The sequence below is a fragment of the Pygoscelis adeliae genome, unplaced genomic scaffold, assembly GCF_000699105.1.
Source record: "Pygoscelis adeliae isolate BGI_AS28 unplaced genomic scaffold, ASM69910v1 Scaffold351, whole genome shotgun sequence".
NCBI lineage: Eukaryota > Metazoa > Chordata > Aves > Sphenisciformes > Spheniscidae > Pygoscelis > Pygoscelis adeliae.
The window spans coordinates 333,492-352,154 of NW_008824112.1; the positions used below are offsets into that span (position 1 = coordinate 333,492).

Below are 18,663 nucleotides of genomic sequence, written 5' to 3' on the forward strand. Positions count from 1 at the left end.
ACAGACTTGGCATTATTTCAGCCCTTTTCTGGTGTTTAAGGTAAGCCCAAATCTTCAAAACGACACAAAGAAACAGACACCCTACTGAGTTAAGCACGGTTGCCCCAGCAAATACAGGGTTCTGCTTACATGCCTCATTTTACACAACAAGAGCCTTCAGACAGTTCTCTGGAAGGAACCGTGTGCAGGAGGTGGAGGGCTCATAAACAAGGCCCCAGCCTCCAGCTGCTACAATTCACTTTTAATCAAAAAAAGTGTTCCCAAGATACCACTGCTCATTCCTTTGACATTCCACATTTTATTGAGTTTGGCTCGATTAAAGGGTTAGTTGTATGGTACATGAATTCAATAAATATTTAAGAACTGAATGATGTCACCCCATCGCATTAGAGCAGGGAGTTAAGTAGATGGATAAGTAAAAATGTATTATTTTTAAAAGATCAAATAGCTAGCCAGGATGGATAAATGTGACTTTCAAAAAAAAAAAAAATGGTGTGTGCACTTCAGAAGGCTTTCTGGCCAAGGACAGCATGGAAGCCCATTACCAGCAAACTGACTGATAAATTAGAGTAGGTTTTTAATACAGAATGAAATGCACTGCAGCAGTTCTGCCATTTCCTGGTCAGAACTGAAAAGGAACATTTACCAAGTGCAATGCCCTGCCCTGTCAGGCTGGATGGAGAAGGTGAACTCTCCAGGTAGCAATGCACCTACCACCAGTCTGCACCTTTAAAAAGCTTTTTGGAAAGGGAAGAGGAGGGGACAAGGAGAGTAAGAAATGGTAGGAGAAGGATCTCACTGGCAGATGTGCACACACTCCAGCTTTCTAAGCTTAACATAAATTGCTCCTTTGCCATGAGAGACAGCATAGTGAGCGTACAACATACCTAGCCTAGGAATGTTTTCCTGCTGTCTTATCACAGCAAAGGAAAAGGTATCAGTCAGGTCCGCTTCCTTCTCTGAAGACATGAGTAACAGTCTTTAATAAATGAAGAGAGTTGTCTGAAGTCCCCAGGACAGATCTTTAAGGTAAGTGGCATTAGCACTTTCCCTGCCTGTTCAGAAGTCCTGCCTATGGGGTTCAATGTAAGACGATGCAAGAGCACTTAAGTTTTCAGAAAGCCGAGCTACTGAAGCAATATACGAACTTCTTATGCACCCTATCCATACCTGTGCACCAACCCCCAACTGGATGGGGAAGCTACAATACACTACTGTGATCACCCCTCCTGCCACAGTTCCAGCAAGCCTCTACATTCTGAAGTTATACAAGATGCTTCTATCTTAGAAAGAATCCAGCCAGGTGGAATGGCTTTGCTGGCACTGCAGGGCAGATCCATTAGGAGCCACACATCATACACTCATCCCGGTTCTCCAGGGAGCACACCATGGCTGCTTTATTCCTCTCCTTCTCTTCCTCTTCCTTGGCGGCCTTCTCCCGCTCTCTGAGTTTCTCCTTGTTCAGGGTGAACTGGATGGGGTTAGCAGCTGGTTTTGTCCGTAGATAGTACATGCCAGTCTTCAGACCCTATAGAGCAAAAGCATGAGTCTAAGAGCTGGAATCAGCTGGAGGTCAGGCAAGCAATACAGCCAAACTCCGAACTGCTGAGGCCGACCTCCCTTAGCCTGTACCGCTGTACCGGCCTCACAGTGAGGTCTAGTAGTCAGGAATAATGGGTGTAACGCTACAAGCATTACAGCTTTATTGCTCTAGAGAGATATTCCACTAGTAAGACTGGATTCTTGGAAGGAAACAGCCGTTTACGCTTCTAAGAATCAGTGAGACCAACTTTTCATGAAAGAACTTATCAGCCCCCATTTGCTATCTGTTCTGAACAAGGCCCCCAACCCTGCCCCTCCCAGATACCTGCTTCCACCCATAGAAGTGCATGCTGGTGAGTTTGCCATAGTTGGGTTCTGCAATGTGAATGTTGAGAGACTGGCTCTGATCAATGAAAGCTCCTCTGTCTGCTGCCATCTTGAGGATAGTTTTCTGGGAGATCTCCCACACTGTCTTATAGAGTTGCTTCAAGTCATCAGGAATCTCAGGTATATTCTAAAAGGAACAGAAGAGTTTTCCAATGCAGTGTAACCAGTGACTGCCCAAATGTTCACATTTGTAAAATCAAATTCTTCACCAACTGCTGAGACTTCAGCAATCCTGACTAGAACTGAGGCTTTTTGCAGCTGAACTCTATCACTGAATTCAAGCATCCTGTATCTGAAAGCACCCAAGCATAAAGAAACCTTACTTGCTGCAACAGGACAGCTTGTTCTGGGGAATTTGAGAGAAAAAGCTGTTTGCAAACAGGCCATTACTGTTTTGTCCTAAATAGTTGGGAGGTCTTACAAAAAGTAATCCAGTAGTTAGTACCCCCCCCAAAATTCATGACAAGTGGGATGCACTTTGTTAGCATGCATGACTCCCTTTTTAACAAGGAGTCACGTAGAAAAGACGAGGGGTAATGGGTACAAGTTACTCCTGGGGAGATTCCAATTGGACACAAGAGGAAAATTTTTCACAATGAGAACAATCAGCCATTGGAATAATCTCCCCAGGGAAGTGGTGGATTCCCCAACATTGGACACTTTTAAGATTCGGCTGGACAGGGTGCTGGGCCATCTTGCCTAGACGGTGCTTTTGCCAAGAAAGGTTGGACCAGATGATCCTTGAGGTCCCTTTAACCTGGTATTCTATGGTTCTATGACTCCAACCACAACTGTCACAGCAGCATTTCGAACTCCACAGCATAAATGATTCATCCCACACAGACTCTTCTACATGTAACTTCTGGATCTGGATGTCATATACTCAGCTCCTGTCTCAAGCCTACTCCCTGCTACAAAATTACCCCTTTATAGTCTTTATGATAAATGGGAATCCAAATATTTGCAAAATCTGCATAAAGTAGCGCAGCCTGACTCGGTATTTATTCTAGCAGTAATTAGTAGTACATTTCCATTGGGCTTCTCTATGACATGGGCAGACTCCAGCAGGAACAAATTACCACTGAGATCAGACATATCCCCTCATATTTCTAATGGAAATGCTACACATGACAGCTTTTCCTCCCCAGGCTAGCTGAGTCACTCATATACAGCAGACCTCAAAAGCACTGTGTGGCAAATCAGCCATCCAGCCAGCACTTCCCAGACTAGTCGGAATCCCTGCGCCATTCTCCCTGGTTTTTCACACATACCTGGATAGAGCCGTTGTGGGCAATGATTTGGTTTTTCATCTCCTCGTTCCACAGACCCCTCTCTGTGAGATCTTTCAATAAGTGCGGATTCACAACCTGTAAGGGGCAAGGGCCGAAGAATGAAAGCACTGTATATTCTGCTAAGCTATACGCCCCTGCCTTATGGTACAGACATACCTTCCTAAAGGAGGCAAATCCACCCCAATGTGCACAGTGGTTAAATGTTAAATGGTTAAACGAGACCTTGTATAGCACTGACAAACTCTCACTCTTCAGGCAGCACTGAGGTATGCATGCAGATGGCCGGACTAGGCCCAAGGTTAAAACAACAGGGTAACAAGTGTGAGATGCTGCTGGCCATTGCAGAACACAGAAGGCAGTCTGCAACGCCTGGCTGACACCAACCTAGGGCTAGACTCGTAGGACAGTAATGGGAGAAGTTACTGGACATTACAAACGTGAAAGGGGGGTGTATGGAACTCCCCTGCATTAGGAATGCCAAAATTTGTGAAAGGGAGAGATCTTGACTTACCAGGGCCACTGACCACAACCTGAATTACTAAGTAAGGTGTAAACAACCATCAAGACTGGGGTCAGAAGGGGAAAGAACAAAATAGGTGCAGGCTGTTTATTTGGGAGGAAAAAAAACAGTGAACATTTCCTTGCTGGGACTGTTTGGGGATACCTGTCCAGCAGCCCTGCACCTGACCTACGTAGTGGAGCAGGTTAATAAACCTGTTGTTCTGATCCTGCAGGCAGGAGGAAATTGAGTGCTTTCCCTAACATCCCCCAGAGGGGATGTAGGACAGACCAGACCTCCCTAACAGTTAGATATTCCCCTTGTCTCACATAGAGCTCTTCGCTAACTCCAGCCTTCAAAACTCAAATTATTTCATACTCTTTCCTAAATGACAGACCCCTCTGGATCCGTAAAGCTTTTACACGACCTCTTCAGATTTGTTCAGTGCTTTACATACAGCTCTTTCCTCAGGACTGTGCAAAGCAGCACTGTGGTCTCAGTTACTCTTCCCATAGCATGCATGTCCCTTCAATAATTTCACTAATCATCACTCATTTAGCAACTATTCCTGCAGGCCATCCTGAGGCCTCATAAAGGTTTTTTTCCAGACAAAAGCAGCACCACTTTACAATTTTGCATATTCCACAATGACTGTTGTGGAATATGCAAAACTGTACTACTATGGCACATAGTACAGGCTAGATGTTCCCCCTTGGCGCTTTATGTTAGACATAAACATCTAACTGAATTGAGTTACCAAGTGTGTGGCCTCCATCTTGTCTTTCTTAGCAGTGAAAGTCATCAAAGATACGAAAACAGAAAAGCTTTTTCCCACAGCTGCCTCGCTTACCTGAAACTCTCCCGAGAGGACTCTGCGTGTGTAGATGTTACTGGTGTAGGGCTCGATGGATTCGTTATTGCCCAAGATCTGAGCAGTAGAAGCAGTTGGCATGGGAGAAAGGAGAAGGCTGTTTCTGACGCCGTATCTAGTAACAATAGTCAAGAGTTAGAAAGCTTCAGCCAAGTGAGACAAGACAGAAAAGACCCAAGAATAGCACAGTTTATATACTGTCGGCAAAGAGCTAGGAGGGCCAGTATAAGGAACTCTCAGCTCACACCTCAGAAACCTCACCTTCTCAGGGTAACCTGCAAACCCTCAGATTACCTGCAGCAAAAAAAAGGGAAGCTCCACTAAACTTGTAACGTGGGTCAACATGGAAGCATAACTAAATCTTTGCTATTTTCACCTTTAATCAGAGGCTTTCCCAAATTATTTAGTCATGAGAAAGGGTGCATAGAAAAAAAACTGTCAGGCACTCCACAACTCCACAGCACTCAGGCAAAACCAAAACGAGCAGCCCATGAAGAGCCTGAGACCTCTCCATACACGAGGCAGTAGACAGATTTACTAAATTTAAGAAAATTGAACAAGTTGAACACAAATTGAACAAGTTCATTACAGGCACTTCACGCTTTAACGATTCCTGACTTCAGGAAGCTCAAGGCTCAGCTGCTTTCCCTGTCAGTGGGGAAAGAAGAGTTCCCAACCCAGCTGACTCTGTCTCACTCATCACTACATTCATTTAACTGGAACACAAACCATTCTGCTGATGCATCCAAGATGAAATAAGAGCTCAGCTAAATCAGAGTCCAGGGGGTGGGCGCTCTCTGTGGCTTGTAACAAAAATGAAAGAAAACCATCCACAAAACAGTTTTGAAGAAAGATCTACTGGGGCGGGGGGAAACAGATAGGACCATTTTTACACTTGTGCCCTATCTTTTGTTTTTAGTCAATCAGAACATATTGGATGTATTTTACATCTAATACAAACTGTGCAAGACTACTCACTTAGCAATCTTCTCCTTTAAAGCCTTCCAGTCCCAAAGATCAGACGGGGTGACATTCCACATGTCATACTGAAGAATCTGAAGAACACAGGTATAGTCCAAATTAGACAGGACACTCTTTTGGCTCAGAAGCCAAATGATGGAGGAAAACTCAAGCACCATTTGTACTGTTGCAATATTATCAGCCTAAGATACTTCAGTCATACACCTCCTTCTATATCAAAGAGCAGTCATATTATCTGCTTTTCATAGCTTTGGCCCTGACGCAGGACAGCTCCTGGTACTTACTCCTTTGCTGACAGGAGAACCCTCATATGTTTCATACGGTCCTTGCTCCTTGGCAAGTTCACAGCTGGCTTCCAAAGCACCATAATAAATGGTCTCAAAAATTTGCTGGTTCAAGCGCTGGGCCTCCGGACTTTCAAAGGGGTACCTCATCAAGATGAAAGCATCTGCCAGGCCCTGCACACCAATGCCAATGGGACGATGACGTCTGTTGGAGCGTTCAGCCTGCATGGCATTCAAGCAAAGAGAATAATTACCTTTAGCAGAACTACATCGAACCATAGAATAAATTAGGTTGGAAAGGACCTTTGAGAGGAATTTTCATCCGTACCATTGCCTTAACTTTTATGGGCCATCCATTCTGCTGCAACAACCCACCTTCCAATTCTGCCCCGTTCCCCACTGTTTGCTGGGGCAGAAATTTGAGGACCCAAATTAAGTTTGTTAGAAGCAATCACTGATTTTAATTGCTCAACCTGACACACAGAGGGAGACATGATTTAGAAGTGAACGCTAAGCACTTTCTGAAAGAAAAAACAGGCCCGTGAAGACATTTAAACTCAGGCATTCAAATTGTATGGGCTAGAAAAATCTGATCCTCATCAGGTTTGGCTTCACACTTTGGGTATTTGCTTATTTCCTCCTCCAATGCCCAGCTCTGCTGCTTGCCTTTCTACACTCTTGCAATGCAACAAACCCTGCTCCCATTCCTCTTCAACAATTACCGGCCCTCTCCCCACTTTCCTTCCAGAAAGCTGTCTATCCACCCTCCCAAAAATGCATAACACCAACAACTCAAGACTGAGTTACACCTTCTTGGGATCTTTCCAGGATCCTTCTCTCTGTTTCACTACTGCTGTTCTGTACTTTATGGAAAGCCACACACATGAAAAAATTCCAACTGCAGAACCATCTCAAGGGAAGGCTTTTTCAACAACTGCTTCACTAAGGAACTGTTCTGGGTTGAAGCTTAAGAAGTCACTAACAACGGGTCACATCTGCAAACAGGTCGTTAATGGAACTGCCAACTATTAGCCAAAACAGGCTTACAAAATCCTTCGCTGATTCCTTCTGCCCAAGACTGAACTGGGATTGCTACAGAACAACAGGCCCTTTGTCACCAGATTCTCGGCATGCCTTCAGCCCCACACCAGCTCAGCACGGCACTCACCTCTGGCACAGGGTAGTAGTTGATATCAATGATTTTGTTCAGGTTTCGGACAATAACTTTAGTGACTTCAGCTAGCTTCTTGAAATCATACGTATGCTCTGAAGTGACGTACATGTTCAGGGCTATAGAGGCCAAATTACAAACGGCAACCTGTGGAGAAAACACAGTGAAGACATGCATGCCAGCCAACACCCCATGCAAAAAACACAATCTCAGTCCCAGAGTACGCTCTCTATCCAAACTATATGGAAACAAAGAACCAAGCAACATAAAAGGCTGGAAAAATGCACTCCTCATTTCTCTGCTATCTTACGAGTTGCAAAAAGGGTAACAACAATTCAAAAAGGTTTAGTAGATATCAATATCACCATAAAAATTCAGTTCTCTGGCTTGGTCAATCCTGTTGCCCGTAAGTCATCCTTCCAGAAACCAAGCCTAACCATTTCTTGTCTTGCCAGAACCAGCAGCTGATCTCAATAATATCCAGACTATATTAGGACATTTTTTTGAACAATTTTTAACGCTAATATTATTTCCAACCCCAGGAGAATTGAAACAAGTAAGCTAAAATTTCTTGCGCAGTGCAGGCAGGCAAGATGGCTCTCCATCCCTTCTAGACTACTCAGGATTTTATGAATATGCCAAAGACTGTGAGCTAAAGAACAACTAGCGGCTCAGGCAGTAGAAACTGATACTTTCAGTTACAATAGCCTCAAGAGCTTTATTGCACTAGAAATTTTAGCAGGGCCTGTTGCAACAGGACAAGGGGGAATGGCTTTAAACTAAAGGGGGGTAGATTTAGACTAGATAGAAGGAAGAAATGTTTTACGCTGAGGGTGGTGAAGCACTGGCACAGGTTGCCCAGGGAGGTGGTGGATGCCCCATCCCTGGAAACATTCCAGGTCAGGCTGGACGGGGCTCTGAGCAACCTGATCTAGTTGAAGATGTCCCTGCCCACGGCAGGGGGGTTGGACTAGATGGCCTTTAGAGGTCCCTTCCCACCCAAACTATTCTATGATTCTACGATTCTAAATTCTCCACGCTGTATTAGCACTAACTCATTTCTATGTCCTTCCTTCACCTTTGTTGGCAATGCTGCGGTCCAAACATAGCATATCCATAGAGCACCAAGATTAGGGTAGTACACAGGGAACTCAGGGGGAATTGATACTGAAATGTAAGTCTTGGGGTAAGAGAGGTATGGTTTTACTAAATCATTAGCCGAAGAGATGCTTATATCAGCTACCAGCAAGCCAAAGAGCTCACTTCTTCCTCAAGCTTTCAGAGGTTCACTTTGATGGGTATCTTGTTTTATACCAAATCCTCCATGGGAGTTGGAAGGGAGGGGAAACCCACACACACAGTCAGTGGACGAGCTGTAAGTACTCAAGTCAAAACATCCCCAGAATTTTCTTAGCTACCTGTTCCCTTCCCCAGCCAACAGTCAGACATATTCTCGAAAGCTGCAACAGGAGCAGTCACAGCTTTCCTAAGTGCTACAAGTTCCTGTTCTCCACCTACCTCATCTTTGCTGGTATACTCCACTATTTCTGTACACAGATTGCTGCATTTGATGGTCCCCAAGTTCTGCTGATTGCTCTTCCGGTTGCAAGAGTCTTTGTACAGCATGTACGGTGTGCCGGTCTCTGTCTGAGATTCAATGATAGCGTACCAGAGCTGCTGGGCCTTCACCACTCTGCGGACACGGCCTTGCTTCTCGTAACTGCAACAGGGTACACGTTGCTTAAGAATTCCCAGGCTCTCCAAAAATAGCAGTGAAAGACAATCATTTTTAACACAACATCAGGTTCTCAGGCCGGCAAGACCCCATTCTCTTCTGAACTGTGTGAACTCTGAACTGTCCTTGTTTAAAGGAAATAAAAATCTTTCACTACATCATCTTATACAACTCGTTCAAAACAAAGCCATCGGCTGCTTTAAGGGATCACTTCAGAATTTCCCTCTAACAAGCTAAAACAATCATTCATACATAGTTCTATCTTGAGCAGGTCACAGTTTGAAGCACACAATAAGCAGACATTCCCCATCTTTGTCCTTTTATCAATCTGATAATGGAACTCACTGACCACTTATGAACCGACACCACAGACCTGCGCTTTGGGTCCCAAATACCACACAACAAGGGCAGTTCTGTGAATGGATGACCACTGCTTAAAAATCTATTCACTTTTCTTACCTTTCATATAGTTTCTCAAATTCCTCTCCCCAAACCTCCTCTAGGCCAGGACACTCATTTGGACACATTAAGGACCAGTCCTGTAAGAAGGAAAAATATTCAGAGAAAATATTTAGGCAGCCTGTTAATTAAAGGCATTCAACTTCATCAGCAGATCCTGCTGTATACAGGAACATGAAAAATACACTTCCCATCCTGAAAAACTAGGAATCAACTCTGCCAGCAGACATGGGGAAGATGTTTATCAGACTAGTCAGATTTATTTAAAAGTTAATTATATGAGCATTTATGACCAAACTGCATTTTTAGTCTTGAAATGACTGGTTCTCAAGCTATAGCCCATTTTAAAGCAAGTACAAGCACAGTCATATGAAGATCAATTTACTGCGAAGATTTTGATGCTTTAAGAAAACTCCACAGTAAAAATTCAGCATGCTAGTATCAGTACCTAAGTCAGGGCTGCAAGATTAAGCACTGAAGCAAAGTATCCCACTGGAGTTCTCCAACTCCATTCTTTACCTGCACAGCCTGGTTCTCAAATAAGGTGCAGCAGCTCTTTCGGGAAGTTCCTTTGCTGCCAGGAAGACAACTCTGCAACCCTTCATGAACTCCATCCCAGGGCTGATCACCTGTTTCTCCATTAACAGACCTATTCTGCACCAATCAAGCTTCTTACCTGGTTGGTTTCAACTCGCTTCATGAAGAGATCAGGAATCCAGAGGGCAAAGAAAAGGTCTCTGGCTCGCTGCTCTTCTTTTCCAGTGTTCTTCTTTAAGTCAAGAAACTCAAAGATGTCCAAATGCCATGGTTCCAGGTAGATGGCAAAAGCCCCAGGTCTCTGACACATAAAACATAGTCAAGATCAGAACAAATTGCCCTTAAAAATAACATCTCCTGCACTGCTCCTGAGTGCATACTATACCCTAAACTAACTGGAGCTTAGTTTTATAGTCTCGTTAAGGCAATTTCAATATGCTTTTTTGCATTACTGTTGCTCTCACGTATTGGAACTAGGCCATGTTACTAGTTCCAGATTCTCAATAAAAATTATTTAGTACCAAAAATATATTTCCTCTGTGTAGACAGGAGCTTGACAAATCTTAGATGTACTTATTGTGTCATACCTCCATTGACCTCTGGACTACATGAAGACAAAGGATACAGATCAAGCAGCTTTCTAGTCTTAAACCTTGAATGCCCTATAGTGAGTTAAGGAGTGGCTAATAACCCGTGCAAGAGGCTGATCTAACACGTGCATATCATGCAGCAGACACATATCAAAAGACATACCTGCATGATAAAATACATAGTGAAAGGGGAACACCAGAATATCAACAAGAAGGGGAGAAAATGCCCTATTTTAATTATGTGTCACCTACAACCACTTCATCAGCTCACTGATGTTACTGGGTCAGTCTTTCACAGATGTGGAACATCTCCCTCTGACCTGAGGTTCCCTTCTTGACCCTAATGGAAATTTAATGGAAAGCCAGTACCTTGTTTCCACCTTGATCCACGTAACGGGCAGTGTTGTTGTAGACCCTCAGCATTGGAACAAGCCCATTGGAATTTCCATTCGTCTGCAGAGGCACAGGAATACCATCAGTACCGAAAAGCAACTGCCTGAAGAGATGGCCCTACATTTTCTGTATGTCTTTCAGCATTCTGCAAAACTCTTATGCTGAAAGCTAGAAACCGACCACCCCAATCAGTTATTTGGTAGCCTCATCCCCCTACCTTTTTTTTAATAGGTAAAAATGTATATATCAGCTACTGGTCCCAGAGTTAATAAAATGTGCCTCTTAACTTCTTTTCTCTACATTATGTAACCTAAAGGCTTGCAGAGGTTACATACACCGTGACAAAAAAACCAAACACGCACCCACAGATGATCTTGAGCAGTTAGACATACAAAAAGGAAAAGGGCTAATGCACAAGTCTCTGAGCATATTCATAGGTTGCTAATATATAAATAACTTGGAATTGTCTGATCAAATGGTGGAATAAGATCCTCTTTTTGGAAGGACTTCTATTAGAAAGCCAAAACACCAAGGAAAACCAACCTTTTTGCCTTAAAGCGTACTGAAAAAGGAAAGACTACTGAGCTAGACTGACTACTGTGTTAAACTGACTTGGTAGAAGCAGCATTGATTTGGCAACTGAAATATAGACATTTCCTGAAACCAGAAGGTTAACCTCTGCTGGGAACACCATCTGCACACTTACCCCAGCAATATAGCTGCCCGTGGCTCGGATACAGCTCACAGCAAGGCCAATCCCACCAGCAGACTTTGAGATCAGTGCACACTGCTTGAGAGTGTCATAGATTCCCTCAATGCTGTCATCCTTCATGCACAGCAGGAAACAACTAATGAAAACAAATAGCTTTAGCATACAAAGATTAAAACAAAGAAGTCAAGAAGTATTTCACCAGGGCTGCAGAAAAACAAGGGTAAATGCTGAATCTTTAACATGCTATGCAAAGCAAATAAATGAACCAAAACCATAGGTTGCAAAGTGGGATAAAGGACAGTTTCAGAAAACATTACGAGCAATAGTTGTGTTATTGATACCTGTGTTAGCAAAGCAAAACATTTTTTAAATCGTATCAATTATGCTTGCTACTTTTAGCGTATTTTAGAAAACAATTACCAGGATTCATTTTGTAATCTACAGAAGACTATGCATATAAGTAACTTTTAAATAAAATATAGCCATGTAAACATTTCCATTAGCTTTAGAAGCTTATAGACACTTGTGTATTCTTCCCCAAAGACTACACTAGAGATCAAGTTAAATTTGACAGCAACTTCTCAAAACTTCATAGAAGAATCACAGAAACACAGCTACTATTTTTAGAAGCTGTGAAAGCATTTCATTTGAACAGACCCGATCTCCAAAACTTTATCTTCATCCAGTTATGCATTAAGCAAACTCGAAAGCCAAAGGTACCTGGAAAGCTGAGGCCGGTTGGTGCCTGCGTTGAACAACGTGGGGGAGGCATGGGTAAACCACCTTTCAGACAGAAGATTGTAAGTTTCAATTGCAGCATCGATGTCGTTTTTGTGGATCCCGACCGATACCCTCATCAGCATATGTTGAGGACGCTCAGCAACTGAACACAAAAAGCAAAGGGGGCGGGGGGAAGAGTGTCAGTATGACACTTAGGATTAGTACAGACAGATGTAGAGGTCATAGCAATAAGCTACAAACAATGTGCAACGGGCCACTTGAGAGCCATAGTTTTCATAGAATCACAGAATTATTCAGGTTGGCAGGAACCTCAGGAGGTCTCTAGTCCAATCTCCTGCTCAAGGAAGAGTCAACTAAGAGAATCAGACCAGTTTGCTCAGGACTTTATCCAGTCGGGTTTTGAAAAACTCAAGGACGGGGACTGCATAACCCCTCTCAACAACCTGCTCCAATGCTCGACTGTTCTTGTGGGGGGAAAAAAACCAACCCACCTGTATTAACAGTTAAAATCCAATCAAATATCCAATCCAGCATCCAATTGCTCTCTAGGTTTGTTATATTACAATTCACCTCTCACCCTTCTGGTGTCCTAGGATTTTCATGCTGAAGGCCTGCAATAACTGGCACTGATAGCACAGTAGCTCTTTCAACTTAAATGTATGAAAAAGTGCTTAGGAACAAGTTATCAGCTGGATAGGAACTACTTCATCTTCTAAATCCTAGATAACATGCAGCTTTCAAAGCACTAGGGTCCTTAAAACAGACAGGTAAAGCACAGTTGTCCAGGTGACACTGCCAGTATTTGGAACACCCAAGTAAACTTGCCACAGTGCTGCTCTTTGGTGATCAACTGTTTTTCATGCAAGCACACCACTGCCAGCATAGATGCTAGATTCCTAGCCTAAGAAAAGAATTCGCACACGCTCAAAGAACACTTACTACAAACGTGTTGCTATTTTTTTAAACCAGTACTCAATGCTTTCACTGGAATGCTTTACGGAAAGCTATGAGGTAGCCTATCTGCCTCCTCAACGCCTGCTCTGAGCCTTGGTCTTGACTTTTAAATAATACTTTAAGGTAATACAGACAGTTCTTACCTTTTGAGTTGATTTTCAGCAAGTAGGAGCGTTCTAGAGTCTTTAAAAAGAGAGAATGCATTTTAGTAGACATGCAGATTTCAGTTTAAAAAAAAATCCTATTAAATCCAAGCTCAAGCATCTTCATGCTCCTTATCCCAGGCTTCAACAGAAGCACCAACCCTGCACTCCACTCCTCCTCTTGTTAATGGCATAGGATATTACGTAACTAATGACTAAAAAAAACCCAGAAGTCCACTGCAAGACTGAACACTGAGGACTCTATGCTTTGGATTACGGAGTGGTGGTAGGGCATGCAGCCACAAGGTTCAACACTACCTCTCAACCCACGGTGAATTAAGGCTAGAAGACAAGGGAGTGCTTGTTCTCCACAACCCCACCCTTCCTTAAAGTATTATTAGTTATACTACGATAATGCTTTCCAGACAACCTGTACCACAATCTGCAGTGCTGGGTGTTGAACACACAAAATGACAAATATGTTAAGCCTACAACTAGAGCAGATGCCTTTTAAGCTTGTGCCTAATGGATTACAGCAGTAATTACAGGAGGGGATGTCAGGAATTGCATATCTATATACATAAACACACACCTCCCTTCAAGGTCCCCTTTTTCCATCCTTGCCTATGCTGTTTCTGCAGCTGCTCTCTTCTTTACACACTCTAGTTGTTTCCTCATTGCAAACCACTTCCCCCAAACCAGAGGGCACCATATCAGGTGTGTCGATGGGAACTCTAGGCAAAGACCCCCAGTTCTTACAGAGATTCACAAGATCCGAAGTACCCAGTGCTATGGAAAAGCCAAACGCTCTCCAGCTAACCCTCCGGAGAGCCCACTGCATCATGCCCTAAAACAATTCAGCAAAGAACAGCACGTTATGAGGGGAGCAGGAGGAGCAGATGGTGGAGGCACAGTAGACTGGACCGGTTGTGGGGGAGATGTTCCAGCCGCACGGAAGACGACAAATGCATGGGATGACACACTGAGAACAACTGTTACACAAAACAATGCGGAAAACAAAAAATCCCTTTTTTACTTTATTAAGAATGAGATTATTTCCTTGAGGAACGGCACGAGCTGGGAAGCTTTCAACAACATTCAGTGCTATCTGCTGCGAAACAGTTAGAGCTCAACAGTTAAAATATTATAGCAGCCAAGGGTACAGAACGAAGCCAAGAAGAAAGTACATGATTCATCCAGTTAGGCAACTGCTTTGTGCAAGTACTCTTTGTTTTTTTACAAACCCATTAATGTCCCGCCTTCTCCAGTGCCCTCCTTGCACAAATCTAGATGATTCTGCAAGTATTCCCATCCTTCCCAAGAGACTCAGCTCCAGAACAATATCAAAACAGCAGTCTCCATTATCATGAGTAACGTGCTTCTTACCTTAAAACCAAAATAGTTGTAGGAGAAGTCTCTGTCATAGATAATGGCAGAATTCAGGCGCTGAGAAGAAATAATACAGAGAAAAATTTACATTTACAATCAGCTTTTTTGTGCCTCACATTAAGGTATAGCAATGCTATCATTGTGTGGCATTTCTGGCCTCAAAGGTCTAGTAACACAGACTGCAGATCAGAGGAATAAAGTAGGAAAGAGCACTTAGCTTGAAACAACAAATGCACAGTTTTAACAATTCTCTTCCAAGTACAATGCACAATTGTTGGCTACATTTTACTGAAGTCTAACTAGACACTAAGAAACACAAGATAGAATCAAAATACGAACATGGCTTCCCCGTAAGAACACAGACCTGGAACAACTTGAAATCAGAAACCAAACCTCATCTCTCCCTTCTCTGCACACAAAACAGATTGCTACATCAAAAGGTACTTTTTCCTCAAATTAATTAGTTGTGCTGATCATGACTATGAGGACATCCAAGAAAATAGATTCTACTATAGAAACATCCTTACATGAAGAAAATTCCTACATCCTCCTCTTTTAAACTCTCCAGAACAGAGCAGTTACCACCTGCACTGGTTTCTGCATTGGCTTTTTGTCCTAAAACAAACATGGCTTGCTTAAAAATAAGAAAAATAAATTATCTGAACTAGTTCACTGAATTTTTAAAACTTAGAAGTGAAAAAAAAGTTACGTACATCTTTGTTGGCCAAAACTATGTCCAGAGTTTCTTTGGAGATCATTGGTGAGTGCTTCCCATTGTGAGGGTTTATATAGTTGTAGAGATCATCCATCACATCTACAACAGAAAGGTATTTAAAAAGAAGGACATCCACAGACCTATATATGCATCATCTGTCATCTGTTTTCAAGGATTTAACAGGCAGGACCACCCATCCTCTAAAATAACCCCCTCCAGCTCTACAAACATACAACTTTTCTTCTACCTGCTCAGTACTATTACTAATCTGTTAAGCTTAAAAATGCACTTCTCTTACAATGGTTTTTTTAATAGAATTTATAACACATAATAAATGGGAAAGAACGTGGGTGCAACCTAATTTCAATCAGTTACATTTTTCATCAATCTATTTTATACAGATACTTTTCACAAAACAGGCAATTTCATTTTCCTTGTGACATGCCTAAACTCATGTTTTTCATCTCCATGGCATTTTTAGTTAGCTTGGGTACTTAGTAACTTCTGCTTAAGAAAGAGATTTCCATATTTATATCCTCTAAAACTCCTACTCCCTTTCTGACTAATTGCTATCCAAGTGCCCCCAAAGAGACTCACCACTGAATACTTTCTTAGTTTCTTTGTGCAAATTGGACACTGCAATCCTTGCTGCCAGGATAGCGTAGTCAGGGTGTTTGGTGGTCAGGGTTGCAGCCGTTTCAGCAGCCAGCGTATCCAGTTCCACCGTCGTGACACCACTGTACAGCCCCTGAATCACTTTCATGGTGATCTGGGCCTGAAAAAGGAAAATTCTGGAGGTTAGCTACCTGTTGTTGGGTAAAAAAAAACACTCATGTTTCAACCATTTAAGATGTAAGATATGCTTCACTAAAAGCAGTACTGTTCACTCTGTTTGAATAGAAAAGCAAATTAAAATTCCAAACCCTCTTGGTGAGGTACTGACTCCTACAATTTTAAAGTAATACCGGGGCAGAAGGCAGAGCAAGGAAAGCGGGAAGAAAGTAATGTCAATCCGGAATCATTAACAGTTTTTTCTCCGCAGACACTTTCCTGAAGGCTAGAATAGAGTAGCAGCAAAGTTCATAGGGAGAAAAGTCAGATTAAAACAGTACTTGCTTGGAAGTTTCGAAACTCCAAGTGAAGCTTGACTTTATAAATGCCTGATGAGACATGCAAGTGCTACGCTTAAAATCATTTCATAATAAGAAAAAAAAAAAAAACCCCAACACTGGAAGGGATACAACAGCTTTTGCTTCATGGCTTAACCTAATCTTCATCTGCCAGTTGGGACCTTTTGTGGGAAAAGACTTTTGCATCTACCATCTCTAAAGTATTTTCTGCTTTTCTCTCGAGCATTTAGCACTGATCACTACAAGAAAGAGCATATTCTACACTGGAGAAGAGAGGTCTGATCTAAGGATTTGGTAACTGCCAAATACATCTGAAGTGCCAACAGCCTCACAAAACCTGGACATGTAATTTTCAAACCTTACTCTCTGAACATAAGCACGTTAGGTTAGGGATTTTTAGTATTGGCTTGTAAAGCATCTGGCACAAGAAGATCCAAGTCCAAAAGGAGAAACTCAATTCCAGGAAGAGAGATGTCACACACTACTGCAGAATAAATAAGAATGCAGTGCTTCATATAGGATCAGCTTCATTACTAAGACAGGGGTATTAAGAGTCAGGAGGACTAGGAATCTTGCTTCTGTCCTCATCATCAACACCCTGTGTCATTGAGATCAAGTCAGTATACTTTGTGTTTCAGAAACCAAGTCACTAACGCTCCTCCTCCTGCTCTCTGCCTACAGCTGAAGAGCACTACCTTTTGGTACAGAATGAATGTCAAATATTTTACAGATGCAATTTAAGACATGAAAACAGATCATTAGGTCTTGGAGATGGGAAAAGCCTAAGTTGGCAAGAACAGACTGGGTCTGCACATCTGCATAAAAATCTCACAGAGATCAATGGATCCACGAGGGATTCGTCCTCTGCACACAGGCTTTGGAAGGAGAAGGTCACACAAGTGGGATCAACATGCACTCAAAATCCTACACAGCTCGAAAAAACAAAGTAAGGATATTATAACGACAGGGAGGGTTCTGTCAGACAGAAAGGTCACCTTGTTTAAGAGAGGATGAAGAGCTACTTTCCATACAGTACTGCTCAAGCTTTGTAGATTGAAATTGAGAGCAATCTACCAAAACCAAAATATGTGAATTGGAGCAACAAACAACTCTCTTTTTAAGCACAAGAAGCTCAATTGCTTCAACAATGTTTGAAGTAAAAGCAATTTACAACAGGTAAACTGATTTTCCCACCACCACAGTCTCAGACTCTGTATCTGTGAAGCAAAAAACCTCAGAACACAAACAATTAGAAAAAACACATTATGAATGCATTTGCCAAGAGTTCCTGCACAGGCCTCCATGCTTGGCTTTTGCCAAGGAGAATAACCAGGTAACACCCGCTCACCACTGCTGGCTTCTAGCAGAGATCACCACAAGGGGCAGAGAACAGGACAGCAGGAAAAAGGACAGACTCACGGGATCGACAAAGTCAGCGTTGAGCCCATAGCAGAGCTTCTGGATGCGCGACGTGATCTTGTCAAACATGACACGCTCTTGGCGTCCATCTGTTGGAGAAGAGATTACTATCACAACAGCTCCCGTTACAATAAAGAACCAGTTAAGCACAGTATGCTCCTACCCAGTACCTCACACAAGGAGCCAGCCCTCTTTTGGGGGACCTTGGGGTGGGAATCACCAAGGACAACCTGTTCAGGTTCTCTGTTCAGGCCCAAGGAGAAGAGAGGGTATCCCTTCACCCGGCATGTCCTTGCTGCAGATGATCTACATACATGGGATCCCTGACCCAGGGGCGCAGGTCTCAGTAAAGTGAAGAAAAACAGGGAGCTCACACCACTTCAAGAGGGGCATGCACCCACTGTGCGTAAACCCAATTCTCAGGACCACCGCTGCAGAGACGGGGAACCCAGCTGAGGGCCACCCCAGCCCCTCTAAGGCTGGGGATCCCTCCTCTGGCCGAGCACTCTCCTTTGATCAAAGCCGTGGGGACCAAACCCAAAGCTCATTGCCGTGGTGGTGGTGGGGCCTCCCAAAGCAAACTGAGGGGTCTCATCGCTCACTCTTGGTATCATGGGGGGACCTCCCTCACTCCAGGCTCCCCCCCAGTGCAGACGGGGTGCTATCCCCTCACACTCGGTGCCATGCAAGCTGCCCCCAAAGCAGAGGGGATCCCATCC

At 43.2% G+C, this 18,663-nt stretch overlaps 1 protein-coding gene across 1 annotated transcript; it reads right to left on the minus strand.

The window, feature by feature from the left end:
- Positions 1–278: 278 nt before the first annotated feature.
- On the minus strand, positions 279–18,028 carry RRM1 (ribonucleotide reductase M1). The gene is made up of 18 exons (XM_009334242.1): positions 17,945–18,028; positions 15,993–16,170; positions 15,394–15,494; positions 14,678–14,737; positions 13,292–13,331; positions 12,174–12,336; positions 11,448–11,589; positions 10,718–10,801; positions 9,898–10,059; positions 9,222–9,301; positions 8,546–8,747; positions 7,025–7,174; positions 5,857–6,078; positions 5,570–5,646; positions 4,571–4,706; positions 3,201–3,296; positions 1,868–2,056; positions 279–1,528 (listed from the first exon to the last, which is right to left on the minus strand). Exons 1-18 carry the CDS (start codon positions 18,011–18,013, stop codon positions 1,340–1,342), a joined length of 2,340 nt encoding a protein of 779 aa, XP_009332517.1. The 5' UTR covers positions 18,014–18,028; the 3' UTR covers positions 279–1,339.
- Between the last annotated feature and the right edge of the window lie 635 nt (positions 18,029–18,663).